The sequence below is a fragment of the Coturnix japonica genome, chromosome 12, assembly GCF_054131305.1.
Source record: "Coturnix japonica strain WE chromosome 12, WE-NBRP24, whole genome shotgun sequence".
NCBI classification, from domain to species: domain Eukaryota; kingdom Metazoa; phylum Chordata; class Aves; order Galliformes; family Phasianidae; genus Coturnix; species Coturnix japonica.
This window is the reverse complement of record NC_140674.1, coordinates 4,870,758-4,887,583: the sequence shown is the minus strand read 5'-3', so window position 1 is coordinate 4,887,583 and position 16,826 is coordinate 4,870,758. Positions and strand designations below refer to the sequence as shown.

Genomic DNA, 16,826 nt, shown 5'->3' with positions numbered 1-16,826 from the left:
TCTTGTTAGCTGGATATATTTTGTGGGTGGTTTTTCGTCATCGGCGGCTTTTCTCACAGAACACTTTGCAGCAGACAAAAACTGGCCTTGCAGTCTGTCAGTACATCGCTGGCACTCAGCTCAGCCTTCAGCACCTCGCCAGGCACTCGGCCCTGGTCCTTCCTCTTGCCGGTTGGCTTTCATGGCCTTTTGATTTCATGGCCTTTTGGCTTTCATGGCCTTTTGCTCTATATATTTTTGGCTTTTTTTTTACCTTTTGTGCTTTTTTAATCTCCTCTTTTGAACGGTTCTCCAAACTTTCTCCGAAGGAACAGCCACGGGCTCTGGGCTAAAAGCAGGAGATTACAGAAGAGCTCTGGGACACGTTGGGCTGGTTTTCCTCCTCCTCCCGCCTCGCAGCTGACTTTGGTCGAAAGAGTTTTCCAACTTTTGTTTTTATTACAAAAATAATAATAATTAAAAAAAAAAAGCAGAAAAAAAAGAAGAAAAAAGCTCCAACTCTCAGTTTTACAAGGCATACAAAAAAACCTCTAAAAGGGAAACACAAGCGCAAGGTGCTGAGGTACGAAAACCTGAGGTAGTTCTTTGTGTGTGTGTTGTGTTCTTGTAAAGACTCTTGCAAGGTCTTTGTTCTTTCTTCAAGCCCTGGGCCAACAACGCTTTGAAGGTATTATTTCCCCTTCTTTCTCCCTCCATTATGAAAATAAAACCCCCCAAAAAAGCAATTTATCCCCCAAAAGAGGGATGGAGGTGGGGGGTGGGTGGTGAGGGGGTTGTTCTCTGCGGGCTGGTTTTGGGGTGCTGAGGTTGAGCACAGCTTTGCCTGGCAGTGATGGAGACAAAGAGATGGATGGGGATGGGGGGGGGAGAGGGGGCAGAACAGATGCAAAACCCAGTTATGGACTCTGTGAAGCAAAGAGGAAAGGGCGGGTGGAAGGGAGAGGTTTCTCTGCTAGGAGACGGTATCCCTTCTGTTGGCTCATACAGGCAGTCCCTGTGGCACTGCTCTCACAGCCCTTCAGAAACCGCTCATTAACACCTGTTTAATTGCTGTTGCTCTTGCTGGCAATCCTACAACTCTGCCCTACGATGCGTGAGAGAACCAGCCTAGAAAAGCCTGCTTTGACTAAAAACAAACATCCCAACCCCTCTGACATTAAAAAAAAAAAAAAACAGAAAAAGAAAAAAAAAAATTATTAAAAAAATTCTTACAAAAAAATTAAAAACCGGCGTTAAAGTTTTGTTATTGATATATTAATCCTAAAAGATACGACCCCCACCGGGTGCCGGATGGGATCCTCCAGCCACACCTGGCCAGGGAATGGTTCCAAAATGGGGCGTTTGGGGGGAAATGATAGAAATGATTAGAAAAAAAATAAAAACAACAAAAAACCCACCAAAACTAAACAAAGAAAACAAGAAAATCCCAAACCCCTCTGCCTATGTTAGTCCAACTCAAGGGATAGCGTTGGGTATCGAGTCTGGTGGAGGCTGTGGGATGGAGAGGCCGGGTGCTGCGGGGTGCAGGGGGCCGTCCCCACGCCACCCCCTCGCCCCAGGGTGCTCTTTGGTTGCTCCCTGCCCACGCTGGCAGGGTTTACATTCATCGTTGTGCCGGAGGGAGCCTCACTTGCTGTGCTGCGAGGCAGGGGCTCCCTGAGCGTGTTTCTGCTCCTGCTGCTTCACCTGCTGGACGATTTCCCTGATCTTGCGTTGTGCAGTCTGGGGAGAAAGCGAGAGGCGGCGTCAGGGGAGCACAGGGTGCCCATATGCGTGTGCTTTACCCGGCTGGAGCTCGTCTTTAATTTCAACACTACCGCCACTGGGGAGAGCTGCTGAGACACCGATAGTGCCTCCCAGAGCCACCGGGGAAAGGATGCTCACGTACAGTTGGTATCTGGAAGGCTGAACCTGGGGAGGTGAGAGAAGACACAGAAAAAGCCTCACCTGGCTGGCAAAGAAATGCCCGATGATCTTAACGATGACCTCCTCGTTCTCATCCGGGGTTTGGTCTCGGGGCACGATGACCTCCGCGCTCGTTAAGTTTTGCAGCTCATTCACCTGCAGCAGCAGAAGGCAGAGTCTGTGTTGCCGGGGTGGCCATAACCCAGGAGGACCCAGCCCTGCTGCTGCGCCTGCCGTACCGTTTTGCCACCTTTGCCAATCACACGGCCAGCAGCAAACGAAGGCACCTTGATGTGGGCTTCAAGCTTCACCTCTTCTTTCGGGTTGAAGAAGTTCTCTTCTTTCAGCTTCCCAAATATTCGCCCCTGGGCCTGTGGGAGGATGATGTGAAACGCAGGAAAACAGCAGCCTGCACCCCAGCACCAACAAGCAGTGCCCCCCAGGCCCAGGGCACCGGGGACCCAAGGGATGCCCCTGAGTTGTGCTCCCATTCCCAGCTCTGAGCCCACCTTGAACTGTGCCTCAGGTGGCCCTGTGATGATGACCATCCGCTCAGTGGCATCAGGACCTTCTGCTGGGGCGATCTGCAAAATAGGGGAGGGGGACATGAGTGTGTGAGCAGGCTCTGCTTTGGCAAGAGCCACAATCTCTTTGGAGGAGCCCTTTCCCATCTCCAACAAGAAGATGGATGCGAGGCCACTGCTCACCTTGATGGAAGCCCCTGCGAAGCGCGCCAGCTGCTTGATGTGCTGCCCCTTCTTCCCAATGATGGCCCCCACTGCCTGCGTCGGGATGAACAAGTTCACAACCTCCTGCTCCGGGAGCTGCTGGGGAGAGCACAAAGATTTATCCTCAACTCCTGTGTTATTCCATTTGCCTCCCCTGATATTGAAGCTGGTTGGCACAAGACCCCCAAAACTGTCCCAGGCAGAGCCTCCCAAGCAGGAGCACTGTGCTCTGTGGGGACAAGTGCTGCCCAAAGCCACATCTCTGCCCTTGGGACAGCAAAGGGGGAACTGTGGGGATGTGGGAGCACTTACGGGGTGCTGATGTGGGAAGGCGCCAACTGGGGAGGCTCCGTACAGCCCTGAGAGGTACGCCGAGGAGCTCTGCAAGGGGACAGGGAGCAAAGTCAGGGGTGTCCCCAGACCCCATGACAGGGACATGGGGATGTCCCTCAGTCTGTAAACCAACACCGAAACAATGCTTTGACCAACAGTGGTCCTCGGTGAAGACTGGGTTACAATTGAATCTGTGACCATTTTATGTCACGGATTTACAACATGCTTCTCAGTGTCAGAGGAGATAAAGGTTGTACCGAGCTTGTGCTCCAGCCACAGGCATCATCTCCTGCACCACAACACCCTGCCCAGCCCCAGGGGCATGGGGAGTTCAGCACTTCCCTATTTCCAACTCACACCATGAACCTCCTCCCTCATGCTCCACACACTTCTCCAAAGCTCAGGACATGAGTTCCAGCCACCACAGTCACCACTCTGACACTGACATGGATGCAATATTACGAACAATTTCCTCTCAGACAGAGCAGCAAGGTGCTGCACAGGGAGATGGGGGACTCAACATCCCTGCAGGTGTTCAGAGATGTGGCACCAAAGGACATGGGCTGTGGGCACAGGGGGGTGTGCTGGGTTGGAGCTGGGGATCTTGGAAATCTTTTCCAATTGTAATGACTTCTATGATTCCATGTGAAACAGAGGATAGCTGGGGGCAAGGAACTGCCTGGGAGCCAACTCCCTACTTAGTGTTGGTTTGCTCCTCAGTTTGCTCTGGGAAATACATGGTTTTGGGTAAAGGAGCCCAGGGACCTGCCTGGAAGGAGAACTGAAAGCTGCTCCAGCCCATGAAGCAAGAAATGCTGCTGCCAAATTAGATGCTCCAACCTGCATTTCCCAAAGGCACCAATCTGTATTTCCCATCCTCTCCCAGGGACACACGGACGGGCAGACTGACTATGCACCCCATAGACATGAAGTGTGCTGAGACACCCCCCTGCTGCTCCAGAGGCTGAAAGCAGGAAAGAAACAAAGGGGTTTCCCTTTGCTTTCAACCTGCTCCAATGCTCCTTAGCCCAGAATTCAGCAATGCCCAGGGGACAGGGACTCCTCTGGGTGTCACCACACATGGCCACAAGCCCCAGGGTCACACTCAGCCGCCTCTCTGCACCACAAGCCCACAGCATGGGCTCAGCACTCACCGTTCTCCTCCTGCCACTCTGCTGTTGGTGTTGCCAGAAAAAGAAAACAGTACAAAAGTAAATGAACATGCAGTGAGGCATCCTCCCTGCACTTAAAGCACCTGAGCAAACACAGAGAGAGAGATACAGACAGGGAGCTGGGCTGGCTTTGCAGGTTTGCACCCCTATGGCTGCTGGGGGACAAGAGGATGTTCACCACTGCTACAGGGGCCTGGTGTTCTCCCTGCCCACCATCCTCATGGGTTTTTGGCTTCCACATGTCTTGGTGTGTGTCTGTGCAGCTCAACAGGGACACACAGAGATCCAACAGTATAATGTGATGGAAAGTACAGCAACAATAGTGGGGTGGCAAAGTCTTTGTCTACAGCACATGAGGACAAGCCCAAATGCAGCAGCCATGGATGCAGAAATGAAAAAGCTGCTGACCTTTAGAATGCCCCAGGTAGGCAGGGACCTCAAGAGAGATACCTTTGCCTCTGCTGCCAACCCTAAACAAAGTGTGGGAAGGACTGGATCCTGGCTCCACCCTTGCAGTCACTCAGGTACATCACATGCACCTGAGCATCCCTGGGTTGGCCCTGCCTTCCACCAGGTGCTCAATCACTGCTTCAGGCCACGGCTTAGCCATTTCTGCTACAGTAGGCAATACAGCCCAAATACCTGAACTCATCTGCACACATCTCCTTCCTAAGGCTGTACCTGCATTTACCAGTTACAAGACTTCTGGAAAAGTCAGAAGGACCTGTGTCATGTCAACAAGAAATGCTCCTAGCGGTGTTTCTCTCTGAAGATATACCCTCAGTAAGCACAACCCTCAGAGTGTTAGGGCGAGCAGGAGTCACTGCTGCTCCTTCCCATCCCAGCCATACTCAGCATGTTGGCAGCAATGCCCACAGATCCTGCCACTGTTCAGCCCCCCTCAGGAGGAGGTGTGCCCACATTTGCATGGCATCACCTGGCCATGACACACAGGATGTGGATAGTGTGGGTTAAAAGCACCTTCAAGATACGGCAAGTCCTAGGCAGAGGTGAGACTGAGCTCAGAGCAACACCAGGACACAGCTCATCTACCCAGGGAGCAAAAGCCAAAGTGGGACAAGCCAAAGGCATTCAACATCCTCTCCACCTAGAGATAAGCATCTTCCCAAAGCAGCCAAGAGCTGGAGCTCTTGCTCAAGGCTCCCCAGGCCATGCCTCCCAGAGCTACAGCATCAACCCAACCCCAAGAGCTATGAGGGCTCCCACAAAATGAATCTCCACACCCCAAATTCTCATGCACTTACTGCAAAGGGATGGTAAGGGGCGGCCGCGGCAGCACCTCGAGCCCCTCCTGAGGATGGGAGCATGGACAGCCCTGTTGAGAAGATCCCCAAAGCGCTAAGGTTCAGTCCTGGGATCAGGTTGGCCTGCTGCTAGAAAAGACACACAGTGGGCAAATGGTTGAGTGGGCTTTTGAGGCTTTTTACCAATAGCACAGCCCTGCCCATAACAGATTGTCCCCCACAGCTCCATTGTTTTTCTGGTTGCCTCAGCAGTGGCTCTAAAGCATTCAGAGGGGTGGGCTGGGAACTTACACTGACGGCCACAATGTCATTCTCATAGGCTTCTCGCAGCTTCTTCATGATCTCCACTTCAGCATTGGAGCACGCCTCTGTGCTGCCCTTCACCGTGATGGTCCTCTCAGGGTTATAAATAGTTAAATCCTGCAAACTAGCCCACATTCAGACAGAACAGGAGATGCTGTTACTTATCATGCCAAAAAGAAAGGAAAACTGCCAAAGCAGAAAATAGGGATCACCCTCTGGACAGCACAGGACTAGGTGCGATGCTCCTCCCCAGCACCACCACCCATCCCTGATGAGGAATATACATAGGAGGATATTAGCTGTGGGGTTCAATGGTGTATTGGATGTGGGGAACCATCTGGTGTTACCCAGCACTTACGGTGAGATGGTGATCTTTGTGCCGGTGTCCTGCTCGATCTTTTTGAGGTTGCGGCCCTCCTTGCCAATCAGCCTCCCCACCAGGCTGTTATGTGCTAGGATTTTCAAGGGGATCTCTTCTGCTCTAAAACATGGAACAAAAACAACATCTCAAAGCCCAGTTGGCCCAGAGACCACTCTCCAGCAAAGGGGAGCAGCAACCTGTGAAAGGAACAGATCACTGCATCTCCTCAACTCCTGGGGAACAGGAGATTGGGGGCTAATGGCACTTCTGTGTTTCACATGGTTTGGAATAGCAGACTTGTTTCACCTGGAAGGGTTTTGCTCTCCAAGTTCACCTACACACACCCTCTAGAGCCACCTGAGCTTCTGGACCCCACAGCATCACCCAGCAAACCCGCTGACATGACGTGACTCAGCCAGGGGCACTTACGATTTGGTTTCATCAGCTTCCTTCTGCATGATATCAAGAATCATGCGGCACGCCTCGGAGCAGCCCTCTGGTGTGGCATGGATGGTGATGGGCTTCTCTGCAGCGCCAGCATTCTCCTTCCGATGGATGTCAACCCTACAGCGAAACAACCAGCAGAGAGAAGGCCCTGAGACGAGGCTGGTGTTGCAAGAAGGTACCTGAGAGTATAGTATTCAGCTTGCTAAACACAAACAGGCTCATATCAACATCTGATTTGTCTTTGGGCAAAGCTGATGTACATCCACTGCCCCTTGGAAGCAGCGTTTTGCTCCCTCTGATTAGATTGCATCTGGCCTGCATGTGCCCCTGCCATCTGCCTGGGAACAGTGGGACGTTAACCCCCATCCAACAACGCACCGAGATGGGGCTGAACAGATCTCTGCTGGACAGAGCCCTCAGCAGCCAGCTCTGTCCCTGCGGCTCATCCTGCTGGAGCAGGGATCAGCTCAGAGCCCTCCAGCCAACCTCAATCTCTCTGCACAACACCTGAGGCCGTGCAGTACCGCCACGTCCTCCAAGACGGAGGGACGACTTACCCATGGTTTCCAGGGCCTGGAGTCACACACGCACGTTAACAACAGCTCTTGTACTCACGCCCTTCCATGTGAGACCAGAAAGCTTTCCCCTGCGCACTGGCCGAGCCCGTGCTCTATCTCCTCGCTCCTCCCTCGGCAGGTGGCAGGAAGGAGGCACGGGCCTCACCGTGCCTGGCAAGGGCCCTGAGAGAGAGGAGAGAGGAAAGCAGGGTAGGAGATTCCCGGGCACGAACCACACATCTCGAAGAACAGCTTTCCTCCTTTTCCACCGCATCGTTGTCCCCCCAGAGGGCAACTCGCTGCAGCCATCTTGTTGGCTGTGTGGCCACCATCTTGCAGCCAGCCTTGACCTCCTTGGAAGGTGCTGTACTTGCTGTTAAGCAAATGTCACCAGCATTGCATGTTGAGCTCCATCTTGGCACTGGCTGGCAACAGCCAAGTTCTTGCTTTTCTATGAGGTCCACGTCCCAAACAGGACTGTTTGTGGGTGCCGCAGGGTAAGCAAGGCCAACTGTTGTAGTGTGAAGAGTGTCCCCCAGCACAACGCCTGGGTGATGTGGGGTCACGGCAGGTTTACATGGGTCATCTCCTCCAGGAGCCCATCAGCCAGCACACAGGACCATGAAGGCTTCATCTATAGGGAGGGGAAGCAGCTGGGCAAGCCCTCCCTGAGCTAAAGGTCTGGACTACAGCAGCTTTGGAACCAACCTGGGGGTGGTCTCAGCCAAGCACTGAAGAGGAAAAGCAGAGTCTGGTGGCTTGGCAGGCTGTGTTGCTTCAGCATATCTCCTATAGCTCTGGCTAGAACTGCTCAGGTAGGACACAGGTCCTGCTTGGACCGTACACAAAGAAGCACTGGTTGATTTAGTCTCTGCTTCAGTTGTGTCTATGGCACACAGTGACCAAGCTGCTTGCTGTCACTCACATGAGACACCTTCCAAGCTGCTCCAGGCTGTGCAGCTCCATCAGGTTGACTTGGAGAACTTGTTCCTTCAGAGGCTCGAGGCAGCGCTCAGCAAGCATGGGGACATCCCCTGCCATCCTGTGACACAGCTGGGGTAGCAAAAGGATCACAAAGTGATACCAGAAGGGATAACAGGTCTGTACTTCAGCATGGCGGTGCTGTGTTACACCAGCTTGGTGTGACTGCTGGGGGGGTACAAGGAAGAACCTGTGGCCACTGCAAAGAGAATGGAGCTGGGCACCTTGACCCCACAGGCCACTGAGGCTGGTGGAGATGGGGCACATGGCTGTGCCCTGGTCTCAAAGCAGAGCTGAGAGCCACGAATGAGCTGAGTAGAGGCTCCAAAACAATGAGAATCCAAGAGAAACATAGGCCAGGTTTCCTGCCTGCCTACAATCCATCCCAAATGTTGATGAGCGAGGATGAGCCGAGAGGAGATGGGACACCAGGAACAGGCTGCTGCATCCAGGTATGTCCTCCCCATACAGCCAGAGGGCTCCGGGCATCCCAGCACAACTCAGTGCTGATAGTGCACAGGTCAAGTCCAGTGGGAGGATGGAGAAGGGGATGGCCATGGAAGAGAATGATTCAGCCTGGGGTTGGTTTTGTCCCCTGAGCTCAGGAAGCATCTCTGGTCACCGCTAAGCATGGAAGCAAGCATGGGAAGCCTACAACTTTACAGCAGAAACTGCCCACACAGCAGCAAAAGATTTGGGGCAGAAATCAGGGCTTGCAGAGGAAAACTTTCCAGTCTCAGGTGGCAAGGGTGAGGGCACACCCACTGCCAAACACACTCAGGGACTCACCTGGAGAAGGGCTGTGATGAGCCAAAACACAGCACACGTTGCAGCTGGGAGGGCAGCAGGTGCCTTCACAGCTACGAGGTGGCCATGCTTCCCTCCTCATGGTGCTGCCCCCTCTCCATACAAACCTCTTTTTGTCCACCAGAACAACTCTAAAAACCAGCGCCCACAAGCTCTGGGAGCAGGGGATGGTGGCAAACAAGATGAGCAGAGCTCAAGCTCCAAGTTCAGCCCAAGGGACGCATGCACACAGACCTTCAAACGTTTCTCTTACCCAGGCTGGAGGTTAACTTTTCATACCAGAACGGGCAGGATGGGCACCAGTCTTTGCCTACTGCTGGCAGGAGTGAGCACCAGCAAAAAGAGCATCCTCCTGAGCTATGCCAAGCACTACATCACTCTGCTCTGCAGACCACGAGGCCACAAACACAGGAGACCATATTACAGAGATCTGCAGTGGTCAGCATGTTTCAGAGACAGCTGAGCAGCAGCTGGGGTCGGAAGGAATTCAGCTCAAGCAAATGCACTATTAAGGTTTAAATAATTTCCTCTAAAAGCTTCTCTGATAAATAGGTTGCTCTGGAGGATGTTCTGGTACAGGAGGCTCATGTCCTGTGGGATCAACGGGTTCAGGATGATGAACATGGGAGAAGACAGCTTTGGGTGAAACACAAACAAATCTGGGCAGAAACAAAGCGTGCAGGAAAACCATGCAATCAATGTAAACATCGACATGAGAAACATGGGAAACTTCAACAAGACATTTCTTTTGTTGCTTTCCTTTTCTCTTCAAAAGCAAAAACGTCAGATTGTGGGGGAAAAAAAAAGGCTTCAAATTGCTACAAAAAGCCCAACCTTCACTCTACGCTTGCGCATCACCCCATTTACCCCTATCTGACACCTCTTATCATTACAGAGCACTAAAAAGGAGCAAATCCCATGGGCAAAGATAGTCACCATCTCTCAGATCCCCATTTTATCCCCAGATTTGCCTATTTTCTCCCAGTGCTCAGCCTAAGCCATTTTCTCAGGGTGAGAGTTCTGCGACCCAAGTGATGCTGGCTGCCTGACTGCAGTGAGCGCATCCATATTGGGGCTGCACTGGAGCTGGCAGTGCTCTCCTGCTTTGTAAAGCACCAAGCTTTGAAATCTCCATTTCTGTCTATTTATAGTACAAGCTCCCCTCTGAGAGCCCTGCTGGAAGCAGACTCCCCCCAGGCCAGCAAGGATGTATCTGGGATGTGGGGTTGATCTGGCCGACACCATGGGACTCCATGACAATGGTACAGGCTCACTGCCCTCTGCTTGAAGCTACACCCCAAAAATACAACATTTGCCAACAGTCAAAAGCAAGGGAACCTACAGAGTCCTGTGGAAGGAAAGAAAACAGTTTGAGGTACTTACTTGGACTGGGTTTGCTTAGTTAGGTTCTTTATGGTCAAGCCCTCCTTTCCTATGATCGCACCAACAAACTGCGTGGGCACCAGCATCCGCAGTGGGAAATCGAGCTGTTTGGGCTGCGAGGAGCCCCCCGGGGAGGAGCCCTGCTCCCTGGCAGCGTGGCCCCCGCGGCGGGATCGCTGTGGGGGCGGAGGGGAGCTCACCTCTTCATCCGGGATGTAGGAAACCTTGAAGGAATAGCTCTCAAGCTGATGGCCGCTGAGTTTCTCAATTGCTCTGCAAGGCAGAGAGGGAAGGGGATAGTGAAAGGGATGACTTCTATAAGTCAGTCAGATGCTTCCCATGGATCCAGGGAGCAGAAGTGGAGCTTTTGCCAGCTTGGGTCTCCAACCTGACTTGTCCCCAGATGCCAAGAGGTACATGTAAGACTCCCACCACCACAGAGGCTCTTCAGCGCCTCTCCCACCTTCCTCTCAGTGTTCCTCCTTCCCAGCAGCTGAGGCTGGTTGTACTGGTGGTAACAGCTCATTCCCAGTTCAGGTCTAGACTTCCAAGCTGGTAAGACAGTTCCTTGTAGGAAAGACGGGGTGCGGAGGGCACTGCAAGTGGACACATCTGAGCGCTGCCTGGGGACAGGAGTAGGCACAGAGGGGACAAGCACAGGGCCATGGGGCAGCCCTGAAGGTATTTGAAGATCTATGAGATGAGAAACAACCCAAGGAGGCTGAGGGCTTGGGAAATGTAACTGGGCTTTGCTGTGAGAATTCACATGGTTGTCTGAAGATCTGTCTTGCCTGGAAGGTCCTCAGTGAGGGCAATGGGGCTGGTATCATCTCAGATCTCCCCTCCCTCGATGCTGCAGGGCTACTGCTCTCCACAGGAAGTGCCACAGCAATGAGAACAAAACCTGTCCCCATCACATGGAGATGCACCAGCCTCCACCAGCTCTATGGCTCATGGAAAAAAGCAAATGTGGCTGATGGGACAAACCCCTGCCCACGCATGGTGCTTCACCAAGTTCCCAGGACACAAAGAAAACACAGACAAAAGAAAAAAAAAGGAGCCACTTACACTTTTGCTTCTTCTTTCGTTGCATATGTGACGTTGACTACTGCAGTTTCTGTGTCTGTGTTAACTGGGGGAAAAGCAAGACAGGGAGCGTCAGTGCACAGCAGGAGATGGCCAGCACTACCAGCCCATCCCTTGGTACCCTGAGTTTGCAGCAGAACGCAAACCATTTCTCAGTCACTGGGAAAACCACATTTACATTTGCTAAGAGGTGGCTCTTCCAGCATGGGCTGTGCTTGGGATCAGCACTGGGGCTTTTGCACAGATGGGGACCACGCTAAGAAGAAAACCATGGAATCTCAGAGTACCCTGAGAGAGAAGGGACCAAAGGGGATCAATGAGCCCACCTGAAATCCAAACCCTAAGCCTGAGGACAGAAACAGCAAAACACCTTACCTTGCTCTACATTCTCCACTGTCCCGTACTGAGCCAAGAGACCATCCAGCACCTGGGGAGAGAGCAGTGAATGGGAAGCATGGGGCAGGAACCAGCCAGGCTCAGAACCTGCCCCACCTCCCACCTCCTCCCCAGGTCAGTTTCAGGATGAGCCATTTTTGGGAGGACTCCTGTGTTCCTCAGGGCTGTTTCCAAGCCACCTCCACCCAAAAGCTCCACCACCTTCACCCCATCAACCCAGAGTGACCATAGGAGGGAGCCCAGACCCTTCCCACCTCCCAGCTGGGATTACTGGGAGGTAAATGGAGGACCACACGGGGGCTCTGAGGGGGCACAGAGAGAGCGTGGCACTTCTCACCTCCCACTGCAGGTGCGGGGGGATGTTTCGGATCTGGATCTTTCTGCTCCTGCAAAGAGAAAGCCCTGAGTTGTGGTGGTGGGTAGGCAGCCGTACTGGGGGCTTTCTGGGAAGGAGACAGCAAGAGCCCACCAAAGCACCTCGCTGCCCAGAGAACCCCGGGGAATAGCCCCAAGTCCAGCCCTGGCCACCTCCTGCCAGGCCTGAAGCCATCTCAGGAAAGCTCCATCCCCACAGAGACGATGTGTTTCCAAGGAAACCTCTCTGCTCAGCCTCCGCGCACCACAGCAGTGCAGGATGCAGGCACACACCTGCCTGTACAACCCAGGTGCTGCTGCCACACAGCCCTGCATCCCTGCACTTCCCCCTCTGGCTCACCTGCACCTCATCACTGTGTTGTAACAGGTGTCCTTTTTCCCCTTTTTGCTGCCTTTTTCAGCTCAGGGCACCTCACAGAGCTGCCTTTCCCTGTGGCTGCATGAGTGCTCAGGCTGGTGCAGGGAATCTGCAGCTTGCTTTGGGGACCCACCAGCAGCCAGAGGTTTCTCAAAGCTTTGCCCTTGCTTGTGATGAGCTCCAGGTGGAGGCGTGCTGGGGATGCAGTGCTTAGGGTCACTGTTCCCAAAATACTTCTGCAAAACACCACTAATATACAGTCCCTTTCTGTGACCCTCTATATGTTGCAGGTCTCTCCAAAGGAGGCTCTGCCAATAGGAGAAATGGAGCACTGAAAGATATGGGGAAGCCAGAGTCAAAGAACGCACCATCTGCTGCAGCATTACCAAACCCTGATCCCTCCAGTGGCCATAGACTCCTGTCCCAGCTGTCACCAGGGGGATCAGGGCTGGGTGCACAGATGCAAGATCCTTCCAAGGCAAGGAGAAAGATTCATCCCACCCCATCCTCTTCATCCCATCCCATCAATTTTACTGCATCCCACCCATCTTATCCTTCCCAATCCACCCATCCCACTTCATCCCACTCTACTCCATCTCATTACACTCATCTTGTTCCACATTATCCCACCTATTCCACTTTACCCCACACATTCCATCCTCACCCCACCCATCCTGCCTCAACCCACCCATCCTTCTGCATCCCATCCCACTGCACTCATCCTGTCCCACAGCATCCCACCCTCCCCACCACACCTCAAAGCATCTCATCCTGATTCATCCCACCCACAGAATCAGACTTGTAGAGGTTGGAAGGGACCACTGGAGAACATATAGAGCGACCCTTTGCTAAAACAGCATCTCTATAGTAAGTTACACCCCACCCCATCCCAGTATTACTTCCACTGAGTCTGTACATCAGACCCCTGCTTGAAGCAGTGCTGGATCATGATAGCCACCACTACAGATCAGAGGGTTAATTAATTAATAATCATCATTATTTGTATTAGTTCCCATCTCTGGGAGCACCTCAGGCTAATTTAAGCCCCCTCACACTCCAACAACAGACCTCACGATGAATACACCTGCACCTCTCCTGCTTTGCAGTAGGCTGGGAGGAACCAATTACAATAATAGCCATCATCACTAAGGATGGTTTAAGGACAAGCACCTGACAAGCACTGCCAGCCCCACAGCAGCGAACTACCCTCAGCTTGAAGGAACGGGTAAATCCTTTGCACGGGCACACAAGCAAAGCCTGCTCATTTCCCACAGCTTTGCTCAAACAAATCACAAACACATGAGGAGAAATAAAAAAACAACCAACCAAGCAAGCGCTGGCAACAGGAACCAAAGCCACGGGCACTCAGGGTGACACCCACCTGCACTGACCCCAAACACTGAGCTCTGCTGGTTCCCCCCCTCCTGCTCGGGGGTTCCCATTTGGATACGGGGTTTGCGTGGGGAGGAGCATCGCTGCACTGCCCCACATCCACCAGCACAGTGCCCGGGGCTGCTCCTGATGCTCTGAAGGCATTAAGGTCCCCCTGCACATGTGACAGCACAGCTCTGGGGATACATAAGCGCGGGGCTGAGCGCTACAGTGTCCATCTGCCACGGTTTTTCCAGATTAAAGGGGGGGGGGGGGGGAGAAGGGGGAGGAGGAAAAAGAAAACAAACACACACCCTCCATGTTATCCCTTTCCTCCGCCGTGTTTTTTCCCAGCCCCAACCCCAGAGGTGGCCGTGGCCACACGCTGTGCCCTGGGGAGGGTCAGTGGCACTGGGAGCAGAGCCCACCAGCACAACACGGGGCTCTGCATCTAAGTCCTGCACCACCAAAAAGACTGAATGCTGCACAAAAGCAACGCACCAGGATCAGTGTGTGGGTCCCCACTGCAGCATCACCTCCCTCTAATTCGCTCTGAATTCCATTTTGAACCCTGAGCAAAGCTATTTGTGGCCAAATGATTTGAAAATCCTGCTTTTTTTCTGCACTGGATTTATGGCTGGCAGCACACTGTCCTGCTCTCAGCACGTGCGTAGTGCTGGTGTGTGGTGCTGCTCGAGGCTCTGCCCGCAAAGCTCTGCCCCAAAGGAGCACTGCAGCCACTGCCAAGCTGTGACAGTAGTAATATGGGGCTGGGGGAATGGAGCACCGAGCTCTGCCCTGCACCAGTGGGAAAAATAATCCACCCTCCAAAAGGTGCTGCAGCTCAGAAAGGATGGAAAAATAAAGCAAAATAAAATGGATTCAAATGGAGTGAAGGATCAGGAGTGTTCAAGGGATCCCAGCGACCCCCAGCGTGGAGCAACCCCTACGCTTTGAAAACGGTTCAGTTGATGGGGGCAGAAAAGGAAAGGCCCCCCCAGCCTCCCCACAGGAGCCCACCAAGGCACTGGGACACGGCTGGGCTCCGGGTGTTCCACTATCATCGACATTATTATCACTGCTATTATTACTGTTAACATCACGATTATTAGGGCTGTCACTATAATCCTGTTCTTTCCCATCTCCCCCCCACCAGCGGGATGCTCAGCCCATCCTTAGGGGCACACCAACAGCGCACCCCCCCGGTGCCCGTAAGCAGAGCTGCAGTACCCTGCTGAAACCAAACCGCACCTCGCGTTCCCAAATACTCCCCCAAAACGAACACAAAAAAGTTTTGTAACACATCATTTAACCCTCCGACACTCAGCACAGACGCACACAACCCCATCCCGACGGCGCAACCACCGATTTTCAACTCGCAAACCACGAATTGAGGTATAGGGAGGTGCGGATGCGGCAGCGAGCACCCATCGCTGTGACTCGCCCCCGGAGCGCCGCTGCCCCCCGAGCCCACGGCACAAACCACGCAGACACACGCGAGGCTCAGCCCGCAGCCCTCGCTTCGCACGTCGGGTGGGGAAAACGTGGGTCGGAGCCGCGATGCTGCGCTGCCCCCGATCGCGCCGCGCTCCGGGACACACGGCGCTCATTGTCGGGCTCGTTAGGGGAGCGGAGCGCTGCGGCCCACCCGGGGCAGAAGAGGTGTTCCCCGCGGGTGGAACGTGGGGAGAACGATGGGGAGCACGATGGGGAGCACGATGGGGACACCCCCCTCCCCGCTCCCTCGGTGCTGCCACCCGATCCGTCCTTCCCCCGCTCCCTCCTCCCAGCGCGGCGCTTCGCGGAGCGAAAGTAAAAGCGGGCGCCGCTCCCGCGCCCCCCCCACGCGTGTGCGCGTGTGTGCATATGCACGGCCCCGTGCCCCCTCTGCCCGCGGCTCCTCGCTCACCTGAGCTTTTTGGGCACGGAGTAATCCACCTCCAGCACTTTGCCGTGCAGCTCCGCTTTACCTGCGGGAAAAACGCGCTCAGCACCTCGCTACCGCACCCCCCAACCCCTCGCCCCGGGCCGCCCCCAGGCGAAGCGTTTCCCTGGGCACCCCTCCGCTGCTTATCCCCCATCCCCAGTTCATCACCCCCACCCCAAGGAACGCGGCCCCACGGCGCTGCTTTCCCCCCCTCCGCCCGCGGCCGCCTCGCCTCGCCGCCCCCCCCCCCTGCCGCCCCTTCGGCCGCCTCCCGCTCCGCGCCCCCGGCGAGTTGGGGCAGCGCACCTCGTAAAATGGTGCTCGGGGTCGGGGGGGTGCCGGGGGGGCGGCCGGCTCCGGGCTCCGTCGTTCGGTCGCCCCTCAATAAAATCGGAGAAAAAAATCAGCGAAAAATTCGTAGGGGCCGGAGAAACCGGGTGGGGGGGAGCGCGGAGGAGAGGGGCGGCCCGGGGGGGGACCGGGAGCCCGAACGGGGAACGGGGGGCGCGGGGGGGGGCGGCGCGGGGCTGCTCACCCGAGAGGGTCTCGATGGCGCGGATGGCCCAGTTCTGGTCCGGGTAATCCACGAAGGCGTAGCCGGACTTGAGCAGGACCTGGCCGGCCAGGGGCAGCTTCCTGTCGCCGAAGAGCTGCCGGAGGTCGTCGGCGGTGGCGGCGGGGCTGAGGTTGCCGATGTAGAGCTTGTTCATCCTCCGGCGCTTCATGGGGAGCCCCGCGGCTCCTCCCGCCCCGGCGGCCGGAGATGAGCGTCGGGCACGGCACGGCGCTGCGCCACCCGCCCGGCCGAGCCCGCGGCAGCCCTGCAACAGCGCCCCGCCGCCGGGCAGCGGGCGGAGCCGCGCCGAGCCGAGCCGAGCCCGGCCCGAGCCGCCTCCCCAGCTGAGCGGCGAACCACGGCGATGCCCCGCCGCCCCCAGACCCACAGCCGCACGTGGAGCCTCGGCCCCCCCGGCGGGGATGGGCCGAGATGTCCCCGCCTCGGGGAGGGAGCGGGCAGGGGATGGGGAGCGGGGGGAGACAGAGGGAAAGTGGGGAGGTGGGAGAGAGGGG

General features: G+C 55.0%; 1 protein-coding gene across 12 annotated transcripts; it reads right to left on the bottom strand.

Moving 5' to 3' along the window:
- Positions 1 to 16,583, bottom strand: IGF2BP2 (insulin like growth factor 2 mRNA binding protein 2). Of its 12 annotated transcripts, none has more exons than XM_032446564.2 (17): positions 16,291 to 16,583; positions 15,738 to 15,798; positions 12,062 to 12,110; positions 11,704 to 11,755; positions 11,311 to 11,374; positions 10,243 to 10,515; positions 6,497 to 6,631; positions 6,065 to 6,187; positions 5,695 to 5,830; positions 5,404 to 5,532; positions 4,121 to 4,141; positions 2,946 to 3,014; positions 2,613 to 2,732; positions 2,415 to 2,489; positions 2,145 to 2,276; positions 1,948 to 2,061; positions 1 to 1,722 (listed from the first exon to the last, which is right to left on the bottom strand). In XM_032446564.2, exons 1-17 carry the CDS (start codon positions 16,478 to 16,480, stop codon positions 1,627 to 1,629), a joined length of 1,839 nt encoding a protein of 612 aa, XP_032302455.1. In that variant the 5' UTR covers positions 16,481 to 16,583; the 3' UTR covers positions 1 to 1,626. The 12 variants fall into 12 exon arrangements, with proteins under 12 accessions (XP_032302455.1, XP_032302456.1, XP_032302457.1 ...); XM_032446565.2 differs by having other exon boundaries at positions 2,613 to 2,729; XM_032446566.2 differs by having other exon boundaries at positions 5,404 to 5,529.
- Positions 16,584 to 16,826: the final 243 nt, after the last annotated feature.

Bases quoted from the DNA above. Each gene is read 5' to 3' on its own strand.
- IGF2BP2 (XM_032446564.2), bottom strand. From the start codon at position 16,480: ATGAAGCGCCGGAGGATGAACAAGCTCTACATCGGCAACCTCAGCCCC. The intron at 2,733-2,945 runs GTAAGTGCTCCC...TGCTCTCCCCAG, and splicing joins CCTTCCCACATCAGCACCCC to CAGCTCCCGGAGCAGGAGGT. The intron at 2,277-2,414 runs GTGGGCTCAGAG...ATCCTCCCACAG, and splicing joins CACCTGAGGCACAGTTCAAG to GCCCAGGGGCGAATATTTGG.